Here is a 15,775-nt window from a genome sequence, read left to right as displayed (position 1 = left end):
CGGATCTGGATAGAGCTTGATAAGACATCTCCTCCTCTCATTGGTGAGCTCGGTATCTCTATGTGGAGCAACCCGGTTAGGATCCTCTTCAAGCCATTGAGAGCTATAATACTTTGGGTTCAAAGAGTGAGCCATGCAATGAAGTGAGGTGGAACTCTTAGTCCACCGAGCAATCAAGGTGGAGTACACCACATCATAAAACCTTGATGCATCACAATGAATTGATAAGACATTGGCAAACTTGGGAGTATAAATTGCCTTCTTCACTTTCTCTATCATTGTATCCCACCACTCGTAAACCAAGTGAAGACAAGGCTTATCCAAATCGGCCATCCTTATCATCTCATATATAGGTGACATCATAGAATGATTAAGATTGGCAAACCATCACAATTGACCGCTCTCAACATCATAGCCTTGTTTGTAGCAGCAGCCATCATATTGATTAATGGCCTCTTTTGGCCATCAGTCCACCCATCGGAACACAAGCTCACACCGGTCTCTTTCCATGTCTTCTTCACAGGTTCCAATGTCCGCTCAACATGACGCCTCTCATTATCAAGTAGTGTGGTCCTCAAAGCATTGTACCCTGGAGGAACATAACCCGGAATATTGCTAGCACGGGTGTAAGAGCTTCGGTAGGGAGGATTCCTTGCAACATTGAACGATAGTCCACTACTGTAAAACAATCTCGCAATCTCAGCATCACATTGTTGCCTATCTTCAATCTTGAAAGCTTTGGCTAGTTGTGGACTCACTCTTCTCTTTTTTGCTTCATCATCCCTCTCCATCAATGGAAAATAGCTTGAACCACTTCCGGAAAAACTAGAAGAGGGAGGCAAAGGAACCTTATTAGGAGCCCTCTCTCGCAATTGCTGCGCACACCAATCAAGAAGTTGTTGCATCTCTTGCATTTTTGCTTGTGTGACTTTGGTGCAAGGCTTGATCCCTTTTCTTGGGATTTTAAGCAAATGAGCCTCGACTCTAGAATGTGACCCATTGAATCTCATTTCGCAGAAACTACAAGTGAAACTCACATTTCCTCCTCCTGCTCTTGCAACACCGTCGACATCAACAACTATATCCTTAGTGACATATTTCCAAAGTGGCGCAGATAAATTTTCCTCCACATTTGAATCGACACTAGGTTCTGTAGATGCTGCTGAAGTAGAAGTACTCATCCTGTGCAATTGAATCACAATATACAAACTTTACACCACATACCGTAAGTCCATTTTTAGTCCATGCATAAATTGATTGAACAAAGATGGAGAATTCTCAGTCTAACACATAAACAAATTGAACCATAGGTCATCATAACATCACATATATATATATATATAGTATATATGATCCCGGATCCACACCTGTGCACCCACCCACCGCACTTACCTCCTTCCTCCATTTAGTCCATTATCTTCATACAAATATACATATATATCAAATTCTAACCCAGTAACCCACAGTCCCACAGACCCACACCCACACTGATTTGAGGTCGAAAGACGAAAAGAAAAAGAAAGAATTACTTACAGATATGAGGTCGGAGGCTGGAGAGGTCGCCGGTCTGAGGTCGTCGGTCGGAGCTGGAGGCTGGGTTCGGCTTGTGGTCGCTGGGTTCAACTTTTCTCACTCTGGGAACTATTTGGGAAGAATGGGAAGAATGAGAGAAGTGCGGCTCCCTCTAGCTCTCTGTGTTAGGTCAGTTCAAATTTTTTTTAAATGGTGATGTGGCGTGTCGAAACCGTGTCGACGCCGTGTCGAGAAATGGTCAACGTGTCGCAACCGTGTCGAAAAAGTTTGACTTTTCGGACACACCACGTGGCGTGTCGGACGCCGTGTCGGGCCGTGTCGGTACGTATCGGCGTGTCGGGGAGCGTCCGACGCTCCGACACTCCATGGTTAGAGGTGTCCGTGCATCATAGCTTGTATTGGATAATTTCAAACCACGCTCCATGGGAGTATCAACTGGAGCAGCACCTAATAATCCTGCATCTTTGATAATTTCCGAAACATATTTTCTTTGTGAAATAAAAATGCCATGTGTAGAGGAACACACTTCGATGCCAAGAAAATATTTCAATTCACCAAGATCTTTAATACGAAAATGACCATGCAAGAACTTCTTAAGTGCACCAATACTAGCAGAATCATTACCGGTGATCAGAATGTCATCAACATATATCAAAAGAGCAGTGAATGACTTGCCTTGCTTTCTTGTGAAAAGAGAATAGTCTGCTTTGGATTGAACATAACCAGCTGACTGGATTGCTTCTGAAAACTTTGCAAACCATTGGCGAGATGCTTGTTTAAGGCCATACAAAGATTTGTGAAGGCGACAAACCAAGTGTTCCTCCCCCTGTCGCCGAAGACCAGGTGGAGGTGTCATGTAAATCTCCTCATGAAGGTCACCATGTACGAACGCATTATTCACATCCAATTGAGAAAGAGAACAACGTTGTGCAGCAGCAAGAGCAATGAGACAACGAACAGTAATGATTTTAGCCGTAGGAGAGAAAGTATCCTGGTAATCAACACCTTCCATCTGAGTGAAACCTTTAGCAACTAAACGAGCTTTGTAACGCTCAATAGAACCGTCATGACGGTGTTTGATTTTATACACCCAACGACAACCGATAGGTTTCTTGCCTGGGGGAAGAGGCGTGAGGGACCATGTACCGTTATCATGGAGAGCCTGAAGCTCCGAACGCATAGCTTCTTGCCATTCTGGATGGGGAACAGCATCATCATAGGAACGAGGCTCAGAAGCATGACTGATCTGTGCAATAAAAGAACGATACGCAGGAGTATATCGATCATAAGAAACAAAATTGCACAATGGATATCGTGTACCTTTAGCCGAACCAGGAAGCAAAGGAGACGCCCGATTTGGGGAAGGCAGCGTGGTCACTTGAGAACAAACATAGTCCCGAAGTTTAATTGGCGGGACAACAGGGCGGCTAGAGCGACGAAGAGAAGGATTGGATTCCGACGAAAAAGGTGTGACTTCGTCAATAGCTGGAGATGATGCAGGTGCGACTGTGGGTACGGTTGGGGTTGGATTGGAACTAAGATCGACCGGAGAGGTGATTGAATGATCAGAGCCGACCGGAGGAAGATGGGAGGTTGTCGGAAGGCTGGGTTCTGCCGGAAGTGGTGCGACTGGGTCGATTGTTGATGGCTGGTCATAGCCGAGAGTTTGGTGTGAAGGAGGTTGAGCGGCGACAGCGCCAGAATTGGGAAGTGCAGCACCGTCGGCGGGAAGAGGTGATGGTTGATGTGACCGGGGTATGGAGGCGCCGGGAGAGAGGGAGACGACGGCGCGAGGTGACTGCACCGGAAGAGACGGCGTCGGAGAGACAGGTTTGGCAGAAGGACGACGCAAGGCAGATTGAGGGTCATGATTGGCTAAGTGACCCGGTTGACTGAAATTAGGGTGAGTGTGTGGATTTGAGAATGGGCTGGTTGGGCCTGTTATATGGGCTAATGGGCGACAGTGGACAGACTCATGAGGGTTAGAATTGGGCTCGAGTTCATTAGAGACATATGGAAAGGGATCTTCATGAAACACAACATCACGACTAGTAAAAACTTTATGATTTGAGAGATCGTAAAGTTTATAGGCTTTTTGACCAACAGGATAACCAATGAAGATGCATTTGATTGCTCTTGGGGCAAACTTATGTGTAACCTTGACATTTGTAGCATATGTCAAACAACCAAAAACACGGAGATGATTAAAAGAAGGAGGTCGGGAATAAAGACGCTCAAAAGGAGTTTGAAAATAGAGAAGTGGAGTGGGGAAACGATTAATGACATGAACAGCAGTGAGAACACATTCTCCCCAAAATTTTAGCGGAAGATTAGCTTGAAACCTGAAAGCACGAGCAACCTGGAGAATATGACGATGTTTGCGTTCTACTACCCTATTTTGTTGAGGCGTATAAACACAAGAATGCTGAAAAATGACTCCATTTTCTTTGAAAAAATTACGAAGGGAAATAAATTCTGCCCCATTGTCACTGCGAAAATTCTTAATTTGAGATGAGAACTGGGTAGATGCATAAGCAAAAAATTGTTTAATCAGAGACTGAGTTTCCCATCTATGTTGCATAAAAAACACCCAAGTAAAACGAGAATAATCATCCACGATTGTAAGAAAATAACGTGCACCAGAAAGAGAAGGATGTTTGTAGGGACCCCAAATGTCACAATGAATAAGATCAAAAGGTTTAACAGATGAGATAGAATTGGTACCAAAAGAGAGACGACTTTGTTTTGCCAACGGACAAATATCGCAAACATGATTTGAAGTAGAAGGAATAGAAATATTCAAAAAGTGCTTAGCAATATAATCTAGAGGAGCAGACGAAACATGACCCAATCGACGATGCCAAAGGTTGGAAGAAGATACTGTGGAATGACAAGCAGGTTGAATTGATGATGCTTGTCATTAACGCCACTAAATAATAGAGACCGTCATGTTGCTTCCCCAAACCAATCGTCTTCTTTGAAACCAGATCCTGCAAAATACACCAATAAGGGAAAAATGTCACAGAACAATTCATGTCTCTCGTTAATTGACTGACAGACATTAGATCAACTTTGAATATAGGTACACACAACACATCATGCAAATAGTACTCAGAAGTCAGAGGCAAAGAACCCTTGGCAACAATATTAGCCTTTTCTCCACTAGGCAACAATACGGAAGGCAATGAACGATATTTGTCTTTGTGTAATAGTGAGCCTTGAGATGAAGAGATATGATCTGTCACGCCGCTATCGATAATCCAGTTGCGGGAAGTGACTTTAGATAAAACTGGTTCTGTTACAGCAACATTGACTCTTGAACTATCGGGTCCTTTGTGATTCAAAATAGCCAAAGCACGTTGACGTAGTTGCTTGGGGAAAGGAATGCGAACGGAGAAACCGTTTTGCCGGATAGGTTGATTTGATTGATTATATTGATTGAACACTATCAACAATGACGGATGATCAGGATGATCAATGAAGAATGATTTGAAATCTTTATTGGCCATGGAGACAAGATAATTGTTGTACTAGATATAGAGTACAACAGATTGAGAAGAAAAATCGTTGCACGAGAGATAAAGTGCAACAGCTGCAGAGTCAGGATCTACTCCTGCTCTGATACCATGAAAAGATGATAGTTTGGCCAGAATGATTCATTGATTCTCAATCACGATTACATATACAAGTAGTAATGGAATCCTACAAGGAAACTATCTTTACAATACATATACAATCAAGAAATATAATAGGAAAAGATATTCACACCTAATAACATTCCTAATATAGATGATACAGATGATCATCTTTCTAACATGTGCTAGTCTCAAATGTTACGTACGTTGATCCTCTCATGGAGACACACCGGGGAGGAGAAGGCTCAGACCTTTGTCATTTTGATCCATCATCCATCTTCGTATTGCTGCTTCATATATAGGAAATGTACTCGATCGATCCGTCAAGGTTGAGTCATGTTGTTCAGAACTTGATGTGCATGCATGCTTTGGCTCAGTTTTGTTCTAGACTTCAGTTAAGGCTTGAACAACTAGTTGTAAGTTCTAGACCAAAAATCTTTCTAGCGTGAGCTAGTTGTTTTAATTAAGCTCGTAGTAAGTTCTTTCTTCGGACGGCAGAATTTTCCAATTGTTTTGACTTTGATTCAATAAGAAATTTGTGACAGTGACGATTGATTTCAATCGTTATTTTTTTGGATCCGATCGTTACACCAGCTCTGGCTCCGTGAATGCTTCGAGATGGATTAGAAGCAGCAGCGAGAAAAGTGAAGGTTTTTCTTTGGATGATAAGCCAAGCTGTAGTTTAATAAACTAATAAGTTTGAAGATTATGATTAAAGTAGTCGAGGGCCGGAGCATATGTGTATTTCCCTCAAATGTCACCACAAAATCAAAACTAAACACGAGGAAACATTCACAAGACACCATGCACAATTGTTCAAGAGCTCCAAGCCAAAAACATCTGACTTTGTCATGGTAAACATAATAAAGACAACTTGGTTTCTAGTTCAAGTTCAACATCCCAGATCAGGAAACAAGCTCTGTTGTTTGTCTATAAAGGAGTTCAAGTTCTCTGAAATGTAAAACCCACAAACCTACATATATACACATACTAAGAAGTAAGAAGCAGAGTTTTCCATGGGAACGGGAATGGGATCATCCGGGTGCAGCTTCTTTTATGTGCCTTGTTTTATACTCCTTTTGCTCATTAATCTTGCATGCTGGTTTTCTTTTGCACAGACGCAAACACTTTGCCACGATGATGATCGTTCTGCCTTGTTGCAATTCAAAGCTAGTTTCACAACAGACAATTGTCGAGATTCCCAGGATCCCTTTGCTTATCCGAAGGTTGCGTCTTGGCCAGAAGGAGATCCTCAAAGAAGTAATTGTTGTTCATGGGATGGTGTTGATGCAACCACGACTCTGGCCATGTTATTGGCCTTGACCTTGCTAGCAGCTGCCTTTATGGTTCCATCGACTCCAACACCAGTCTTTTTCAACTCGTTCACTTGCAGAGGCTTGACCTTTCAGATAATCACTTCCAATTCTCTGGTATTCCATCAAGACTAGGCTATGATCTTCCTAGCCTAACATATCTCAACCTTTCATGGTCAGCATTTGAAGGATATATACCATCAGAAATTTCGTTTCTATCCAAGTTGACTGCTCTTGATCTGTCTTCAAATTTTCTAGTAATGCGCGACTTCAGAAGTCTAGTTCAGAACATGACTAACATAAAACAACTTCATCTTAGTTGGGTAGAGATATTCTCCACAGTGCCCAATACGTTGGTGAATGTGTCGTCTCTCACATCTCTTCGTCTTCATAGAGGTTTCTTGGTGGGGCAATTCCCAGTAGGCATTTTCCAGCTACCAAACTTGCAAGTACTAGATTTGTCCTATAACGATTATCTAACCGGTTATTTTCCTGAGAACCTTAACAGCAGCAGTCCCTTGAGGATGCTTGATCTTGGAACAACCAATTTCACTGGTCATCTACCTGCTTCAATTGGAGACCTTCGTGCCTTAAATTTATTGAATATAGCTTACTGTGACTTTTATCCCAGTGTTCCATCTTCACTTGCCAACCTTACCCAGCTCAATTTCCTTGATCTCTCTTCTTTCTTTCATTCAGGTTTTAACGGTCCAAGAAACAATAAATTCCCTGGCCAAGTATTTGATTCCTGGTCTTGGATTGGAAAGCTGACCAAACTTAACTACTTGTTCCTTGTTGATACCAACTTAAGGGGAGATTTCCCATGTTTTTTGGCTAATCTGACACAACTTTCAGAATTATACTTGGGCTACAATCAAATAACTGGTCAGATCCCAGATTGCCTTGTCCAACTGACACAGTTAACTGTGTTAGACCTGCGATCCAACAATTTGCAAGGAGCAATTCCCAGGTCACTATTCGAGCTTAGAAATCTTGAATATGTATACCTCAACTCAAATAACTTGAGCGGGAATGTTGAATTCAATGAGTCCTCCAAGCACAAAAAGTTGATCTTACTTCATTTATCGCTCAACAAGTTATCTGTGCAGTTCAGAACTGGTTTTACCGCTCCAGAGCTTATAAAACTAGGATTGGGTTCATGCAACCTAACAGAATTTCCGGAATTCTTGAAGTACGCTAGTGAACTGAGGCATCTTGATCTATCTGACAACACTCTTCAAGGTCAAATACCAAAATGGATGTGGAGTTCAGCTGGTACTGAAACTTTGTATCATCTCAACCTCTCTCACAACCACTTAACTGGATTCGAAGAGAATCCGGTCATTATTCCATGGAGTTCGTTAAATTCTTTAGAGCTCGACTCTAACATGTTACGAGGAGCGCTGCCAATTCCAGGGCCGTCAATGACTGTCTATTCTGTATCAAACAATGAATATTCTGGAGAAATTCCAACAGCATTCTGCAGCAGAGGGACCCTAACTATTCTTGATTTGTCAAACAACAACCTGAAGGGCATGATTCCGCAATGTTTTGAAAATCTCAGATTTCTTGAGATATTGAAACTGCAGAACAATTCTTTTCACGGGGATATTCCCCAAATGTGTTCAAACAAAAGTGCAGAGTTAGAAGCGATTGACTTGAGTTATAATCAGCTACAAGGGAAGCTACCAAGATCAATAGCCAGTTGTTATAAACTGATGTTTCTCAATATGGGAAATAATCTGATCAGAGATACTTTCCCATCTTGGTTAGGACAACTTCCAGAATTAAAAGTCCTCAGTTTGCGGTCTAATGCATTTCATGGCATAATTGGAAATCCTGCAAGTACCCAAGAGTTCCCTGTGCTGTCCATTGTTGATCTATCTAGCAATGACTTTTCAGGTATGTTGCCCTCAAACTACTTGGAGAATTGGGATGCCATGAAATCTGTTAATGAAACCGATGAAGTATCCTACATCGATAAGCCTATCAGGGTCGGGATTGAAGTTCAAGAAGTACCCTACTATGATTACCCGATCACACTTTTTAGCAAAGGGGTGGAATTGAAGTATTTGAAGACCCCTTATCTTCTGAGGCTGATAGATCTCTCAAGTAACAGATTTGAAGGACAGATTCAAGGTATCATTGGGAACCTAAGAGCGCTTCATCTGCTCAATCTTTCCAACAACACTCTCAATGGTTCCATCCCCTCTTCTTTGGGGAACTTGACTGCTCTTGAATCGTTGGATCTCTCCCAAAATCAGCTCTCAGGAAAGATCCCCAGTGATCTGGCACAACTGACATTCCTTGCATACTTTAATGTAACCCACAATCGGCTTTATGGTCCTATCCCACAAGGTCGACAGTTTGATACATTCCAAGAGGATACGTACCAAGGAAACTCAGATTTGTGTGGAAAATCTTTGTCAAAGAAATGTCAAGATTCTGAGAGCAAAACACCACAAACATCAACCTTTGAAGAAGACGAAGACTCCGGGTTTCATATTGAGCTAGATTGGTTTGTGGTTCTACCAGGAGCTATTGCTGGCCTAATAGTTGGAATGGTTGGGGGGAACTTCTGGACAGCCAAGAAGCATGACTGGTTTGTAGAGACATTCAGCAGGAGGCGGCAGACAAGAAGCACAAGGCGCAGGAGGGGGTTCAGAACTTAGTCATGTAAGGGCAGAGTTCATGAACAATAACTAAGCTATTGTTTAATTAGAGCAGTGTTGGGGCTAATATGATCATGTTGTTCTTATGCATTATGTATGTTATGGTGTATTGGTGTATTGGTTTGTAAGATTTGTATATTTCGAGCAGACAGACATCGTCTGCAGACTCTGGTGTAATAATATTTGTTCTATATATATATATATATATCAAATCCAATAACAAGAGGTGTGAGCTGCCTAAGTGCTATTCTAGATATAACGTTGCTTTTAGTACCGACTCTGCTTTAGTGCATAGATAAAGTTAATTTTGATTAGTTTTGATGGATTTTAGCAAGTCATGATGTGAGTATCCAACTTTTTATTATATTACTACAGTCCAAAGAAACAGTATTCATACCAGAGTTTATGGCAGCTGCATGAATCCAAACTCTTTCGAGAATCCAAACACTTCCGAGCTAGGCTCTTCTCTCTTCCTTCTCTGTCTCAACACAAGAAATAGTTAGTTAGAAGTAGTTCCATTCGAATCTCTTTGAATTCAACTCACCGGAGATGCCGTCGTCGGATTCAGGTTCCCGGAGCGGCATCGAAACCGACAATCTGGCTAGCTTTGCCGTCCAAGAGACAAAAAAAATCAAAACACTTCCATTTCATCGATTCTGACCTAAATTTGTCTATGGATTTCAACGCTGTGCGGAATGCTAGCTCTACTTGAGTGTGTAAGTGTGAGACTAATACGGGGATAAAAAGGAAAAATAAATTTAAAGTAATAGTAATAATTACTGCGGGCTAGGCGGTCATGAGATGGGCCTGGGCGGATTCCAGTTGCGTTGGGCCTAGTGTGCTGGGAGCTTATCATTTATAATACAATTAAGGAATAATTATTGATTGGCTAGTCTTATTCACATATGTTTTTGTGTTATTAACACATCTCATCTATAATGAGAACCAATCATGAAACAAATTCAAGTAGAAAGTTTATAAATAAAATTAAAATGTGTGGATATAAAAATGGAAGTTTAAGTTGAGGACTTTTCAACTTATCCCACATTTCGATCTTATATCTACATCTTAACCGTTCAGTCTATAGGTATTTATGAGTAGATCATTTCTCCAAATTTTCAGCTATATTAAAAATTGTTAAGGCATTTATAAGTGTGATTTATCAATTATGAACTTGAATTGTTCATATTTAACAGATTTGATTCGTCCATTAATTTGATCTAGTTTTTTATCTTAATAAACACCAATTTGGCTGAAAATTTGTATAAATAATCTACTCATATAAACCTAAAAACTGAACAAATGAGATATCAAAATATGATCGAAAAATAGGTCTTTTAAATCATAAACCGAAAAGTTCTCAACTAGTCCTCAACTTAAGAGTTCTCACTAAAATGACTCCCTATAAAAATAAATAAAGCGTGTTAAGAACATTGCCTTATTAATATTAGTGTCATACTTATTTCTACTTACACTCTGCATTAGATGAGCATGGAAAAACCTACAAGTTTCTTTCTGTCAAGGAAATATAAGCATCATGGTTGTAATCTTTCATTCTCCTGATTGTGTTTTTAAGTTTTTATATTGACAATTGATTTAGCTTGGGTACGTTTTGTATTCTTAATCCAAATTCTCTGTAAAAATCGAGTTCTGATATTGTTTTTGTGTCATGCCTTGTATGTAAATTAGTTATAAACTTGAGTTACGCGAGTTTATAACTTTCGTTCTCAATTTCAACACTTAATTACATGTGATTAGAACCATTCGATCTGATCTGCTGCAAAATCTATGCTTTTGTGAGTATCAATTCTTGCTGCACTATAAGCCTCGTTTGGTTTGCAGAAAAGAAAGTAGTTCATTCCTCTCTCCCATGGGAAGAGAAAGTGAACGGGAATGAAGTTTCAAGAGAAGTTTTCATTCTAATATTTGGTAACGCAAGAAAAGTCATTGGGAAAATTCTTTAAAAATATAATAAAATATTATGATGTGAGTAATAAATGTAGAGAAAAAAGGAAGGAAAGTGGTTCAATTGGATTTTAGAAAGAGCCATTTTCCCCCATATTTTCCCTTCAATTAGAAAAGTCTTTTCTTTCTTTCGGCTTTCTCAAACTCAAGAAAAGAACAACTTTCCGAAAATGCTGCCTATTTTCCATGAAACAAACAAGGCCTAAATATTGTGATTTGACCATGGATTCATATATATGCTTCATAAATATACTGAACTGAACCATAGCTAATTAGTGTGATTGATTAAAAGGGCTGAGTTGGAGAAAACAGAACAGAAATTTGAGGTGAGAGACGTACCAGACCCAATTGAGGGAGGCCCTTGCAATAATCTTTACACCAAAAGATTCTATGAGCAAGTCATACAACCTCACCTCAAAGAAAATGGCATCTTTGTCACTCAAGCAAGTCATATATTATTGAAATTACACTGCTTATGAAGATTGATGTTACAATATGCTTATAACACAGGCCGGTCCAGCAGGACTTATTTCTCACAAGGATATCTTCGCTTCAATTTACAACACTGTAAAACAATTGTTCAAATGTATGCATACTTGTATAAGTCATTTTTATTCAGATTTTCCAAATTAATGTCATCAAAAGTTTCCCATTGAAACCTGTATATTACTTTCTGCAGATGTGTTTGCATACACAGCTCATGTGCCATCTTATGCAGATTTATGTGGAGGGCTTGTGGTAAGTACTAAAAGATTAAGCAACCAACTATTATTATCTTACGTACCCGAATGCCATTTAAAAGCTCGTTTCTGTTATCTAAAATGGACACGCTTCGGATCAACCACTCAAACTGGATGCTGCACAACTAGATAGCAGGATTCAGGTTTCATTCGAGGCGAGCTGCCGTGTTTAGATGGTGCTTTCACTGTCTCATCAACTATGGTGCAGTTCGATTTAAATCGGGCAGCTTATGACTCGAAACTTCTATGTAGTTGTGTTCAGTGTGGCTATAAAGCGACAGATTAGCTCATTTTAGAGGAGTCAGATCGTTTTTTATATGGGTTTAACTAGGTTGGTGAGAATCATAACATTTGAGTCTTTCTAAAGCAAGCAAAACCTACATTCTTTTACTGGAAGGAAACACTACTGATATGAATAGCATAGATTATTGACTAGACTATGAGAATGAATACAGGAAATGAAATACATATAAACAAAAGAACCAACAACCAAAGTAGCAGAAACTAGCGCAAGAACATATTTAAAGCTGAACAGCTCGAATAAGAAACCAAACAAAAGGACAGTAGCAGCAAGACTCCATTCACATTTGTTTAGAGCTCCATGCCAAGACACACTACGTTAATAAGTAAACGGGGTTTAGAAGTTAATTATACTTTCCAACGTTGTCATATGTGAGGTCCATCATCATATTAAAAAACGACCTTAATTACTTTGTCATTTGTAGATTTCCTGAAAACTTGGTTTCTAGATTCACATCCCAGCTCTGAAAGAAGCTTTGTTGGTTGCTTATAAAGGAGTTCAAGTTCTCTGTTATCTGAAACCCACAAACTTACATACACATAGAAAACAAAAAAAATCATGGGATCATCCTGGTGTGACTTCTTTTCTGTGCATTATACTATACTCTTGTTGCTCATTGATGTTGCATGCTGTTTTTCTTTTGTACAAACACAGGCACTCTGCCACGATGATGAACGCTCTGCCTTGTTGCAATTCAAAGCTAGTTTCATGATAAACAAGTCTGCTTCCCAAGATCCCAATGCTTATCCAAAAGTCGCATCTTGGGGTTTGCCAGAAGGAGATCCTAAGAGGAGTAACTGTTGTTCATGGGATGGTGTCGAATGCCACGACGACTCTGGCCATGTTATAGGCCTTGACCTTGCTAGCAGCTGTCTTTATGGTTCCATCAACTCCAACAGCAGTCTGTTTGAACTTGTTAAGTTGCAGAGGCTTGACCTCTCTGACAATAACTTCAGCTTCTCTCAAATACCATCCAGGTTAGGCCATGATCTTATTAGTCTAACATATCTCAACCTTTCAGTGTCTTCATTCTCTGGCCAAATTCCATCAGAAATTTCATTTCTATCCAAACTGTCTGCCCTTGATCTGTCTTCTAGTTTCCAGTCTCCTCTCAAAATGCCCGACTTCAGAAGCCTAGTTCAGAACTTAACCAGCATAAAACAACTTCATCTTACTTGGGTAGAGATAGGCTCCACAGTGCCTAATACATTGGTGAATCTGTCTTCTCTCACATCTCTCCGTCTTCAAGCATGTAGCTTGGAGGGGCTACTCCCAGCAGGCATTTTCCACCTACCAAACTTGCAAGTACTTGATTTGTCCGATAACTATTATCTAACCGGTTACTTTCCTAAGGACCTTAACAGAAGCAGTCCTTTGAGGCTACTTGATCTTGGAGCAACCTTTTTCTCTGGTTATATACCTTCTTCAATTGGAGACCTTCGTGCCTTAACTTTGTTGAACATCTCATTCTGTGGCTTTTATCCCCATGTTCCATCTTCACTTTCCAACCTTACCCAGCTCAATTCCCTTGATCTTTCTTCTTTTTATCACTATAGTTATGACCCTGTCCTTCCAACTATTCATACTTTCAGTGACCAAGTTTCAGATTCCTGGTCTTGGTTCGGAAAGCTGACCAAACTTTCCCACTTGGTCCTTGTGAATGCCAACTTAAGGGAAGATTTGCCATGTTCGTTGGCTAATCTGACACAACTTTCAAAACTAGACTTGAGCGAGAATCAAATAACTGGTGCAATCCCATATTGTTTGGCTAACCTGACACACCTTTCAGAACTAGACTTGAGCCAAAATCAACTAAGTGGTGAAATCTCATCTTGCCTCGTGCAGTTGACCCAGTTAACTTTGTTAGACCTACGATTGAACAATCTGCAAGGAGCAATTCCCAGGTCACTATTCGAGCTTAGAAATCTTGAATATATTCACCTCCAAGCAAATAACTTGAGTGGATATGTTGAATTCGATGACATTTCCAAGCTCCAAAAGTTGAAGGTACTTCGTTTGTCGCTGAACAAGTTATCTGTGCATATCAAACCTGGATTTAGTGCTATTCCTCCAAAGCTTAAAGAACTAGGATTGGGTTCATGCAATTTAACAGAGTTTCCGGAATTTTTGAAGTACACTAGAGAACTGCTGGATCTTGATCTATCTGACAACAATCTTCAAGGCCAAATACCAAAATGGATGTGGAATTCATCTGGTGAAACCTTGTTGTTTCTCAACCTCTCTCACAACCACTTAACTGGGTATGAAGAAAATCTGGTCATTATTCCATGGCATTCTTTAATGTCTTTAGAGCTTCACTCAAACATGATGCGAGGATCACTGCCAATTCCAGGGCCGTCAATGGCAGTCTATTCTGTTTCAAACAATGAATATGGAGGAGAGATTCCAGCAACATTTTGCAACACAACTATGGAGGCCCTTTATATTCTTGATTTGTCTAATAACAACTTGAATGGCACGATTCCCCAATGTTTTGTCAATCTCAGACATCTATACATACTGAAACTGCAGAACAATTATCTCCACGGGGACATTCCTCAACTATGCTCACTCAGAGGTACGTGGTTAAGGGGGATTGACTTAAGTCATAATCAGCTACAAGGCAAGCTGCCTAGATCAATTGCCAGTTGTCCTAGGTTGATGTTTGTTAATTTGAGAAATAATCAGATCAGAGATACATTCCCCTCTTGGTTAGGAAAACTTCAACAACTGAGAGTTCTCATTTTGCGGTCGAATGCATTCCATGGCATAATTGGGAAGCCTGCAAGTAGTCATGATTTCCCTGAGCTGTCCATTGTTGACTTATCTAGCAATGAATTCTCTGTTATAGGATAATTAGAATATTATTGTTCCTATAAAGTAGATATTTACTCAGTCAAATGTTTATCTAGTCAGTTGTTGACTTAGTCAGTATTGTTATGGTTTGTGGTGGCATGTACCACAAAATAAGGAGAGATTCATGTAATCTTGTTATCTGTAATCTCCTATAAAAGGAGCTCACTTATTCTGATGAAATATACAGTTTTTCCTAAAACACGTTATCAGCATGAAGCTCTAACGTGAGTATTTTTTCCAACAAAAAAAAAAAAAAACCTTAGGTGCTCCGGAGCCACCCTTTACAGCACCCCAGCGTACCCTCTACAGCACCCCAGCGTGCTCTCAACAGCACCCCAGTGTGCCCCCTACAGCACCCCGGCGTGCCCCCCCTGCACCCCAGCGTGTCCCCCCCTGCACCACCGATCAGTTCTGCAATTTAAAGTTGAAAAGTAAGTTTTATTATTAAAGTTGGTGCTTTCTGCAATTTAAATTAAAATAACATACTCTTTTACTCCTTTTTACCCGGGGAATTTGGAGATTCCTTCCCCCTTCTACCATTATGAGAATTACGGAACTATGTTCCTAAATGGACAACGAAGTCCATGTGAATCAAGAGAATTCACTATCGATTCGGACAAAATAGTTCGTAAATGCATCGATAAAAACGAACCAAGTGAGTTCGTAGACCATATATATGCAAAGGTCTAATCTAGATATTAATCTTGGAAAATTTATAGTTGTCGTGGATATCTTTTAGACCACGAAACTAATACATCTT

The 15,775-nt window shown here is 40.2% G+C and overlaps 1 protein-coding gene across 1 annotated transcript in view; it reads left to right on the top strand.

Annotated features, from left to right (window-relative positions):
• The first annotated feature begins 6,741 nt into the window (after window positions 1-6,741).
• LOC101305583 overlaps window positions 6,742-15,775 on the top strand; it is a 13,324-nt gene continuing 4,290 nt past the window's right edge. Inside the window, exons 1-5 of the mRNA XM_004305618.1 lie at window positions 6,742-9,083; window positions 11,411-11,516; window positions 11,629-11,704; window positions 11,798-11,856; window positions 12,814-15,003. Coding sequence (XP_004305666.1) covers window positions 6,742-9,083; window positions 11,411-11,516; window positions 11,629-11,704; window positions 11,798-11,856; window positions 12,814-15,003 — 4,773 coding nt within the window. The remainder of the gene's footprint in view (window positions 9,084-11,410; window positions 11,517-11,628; window positions 11,705-11,797; window positions 11,857-12,813; window positions 15,004-15,775) is intronic.

This window comes from Fragaria vesca, linkage group LG6 (genome assembly GCF_000184155.1).
Source record: "Fragaria vesca subsp. vesca linkage group LG6, FraVesHawaii_1.0, whole genome shotgun sequence".
NCBI classification, from domain to species: domain Eukaryota; kingdom Viridiplantae; phylum Streptophyta; class Magnoliopsida; order Rosales; family Rosaceae; genus Fragaria; species Fragaria vesca.
Note: the sequence above shows the minus strand (reverse complement) of the source record. Positions and strands in the feature narration are given on the sequence as shown.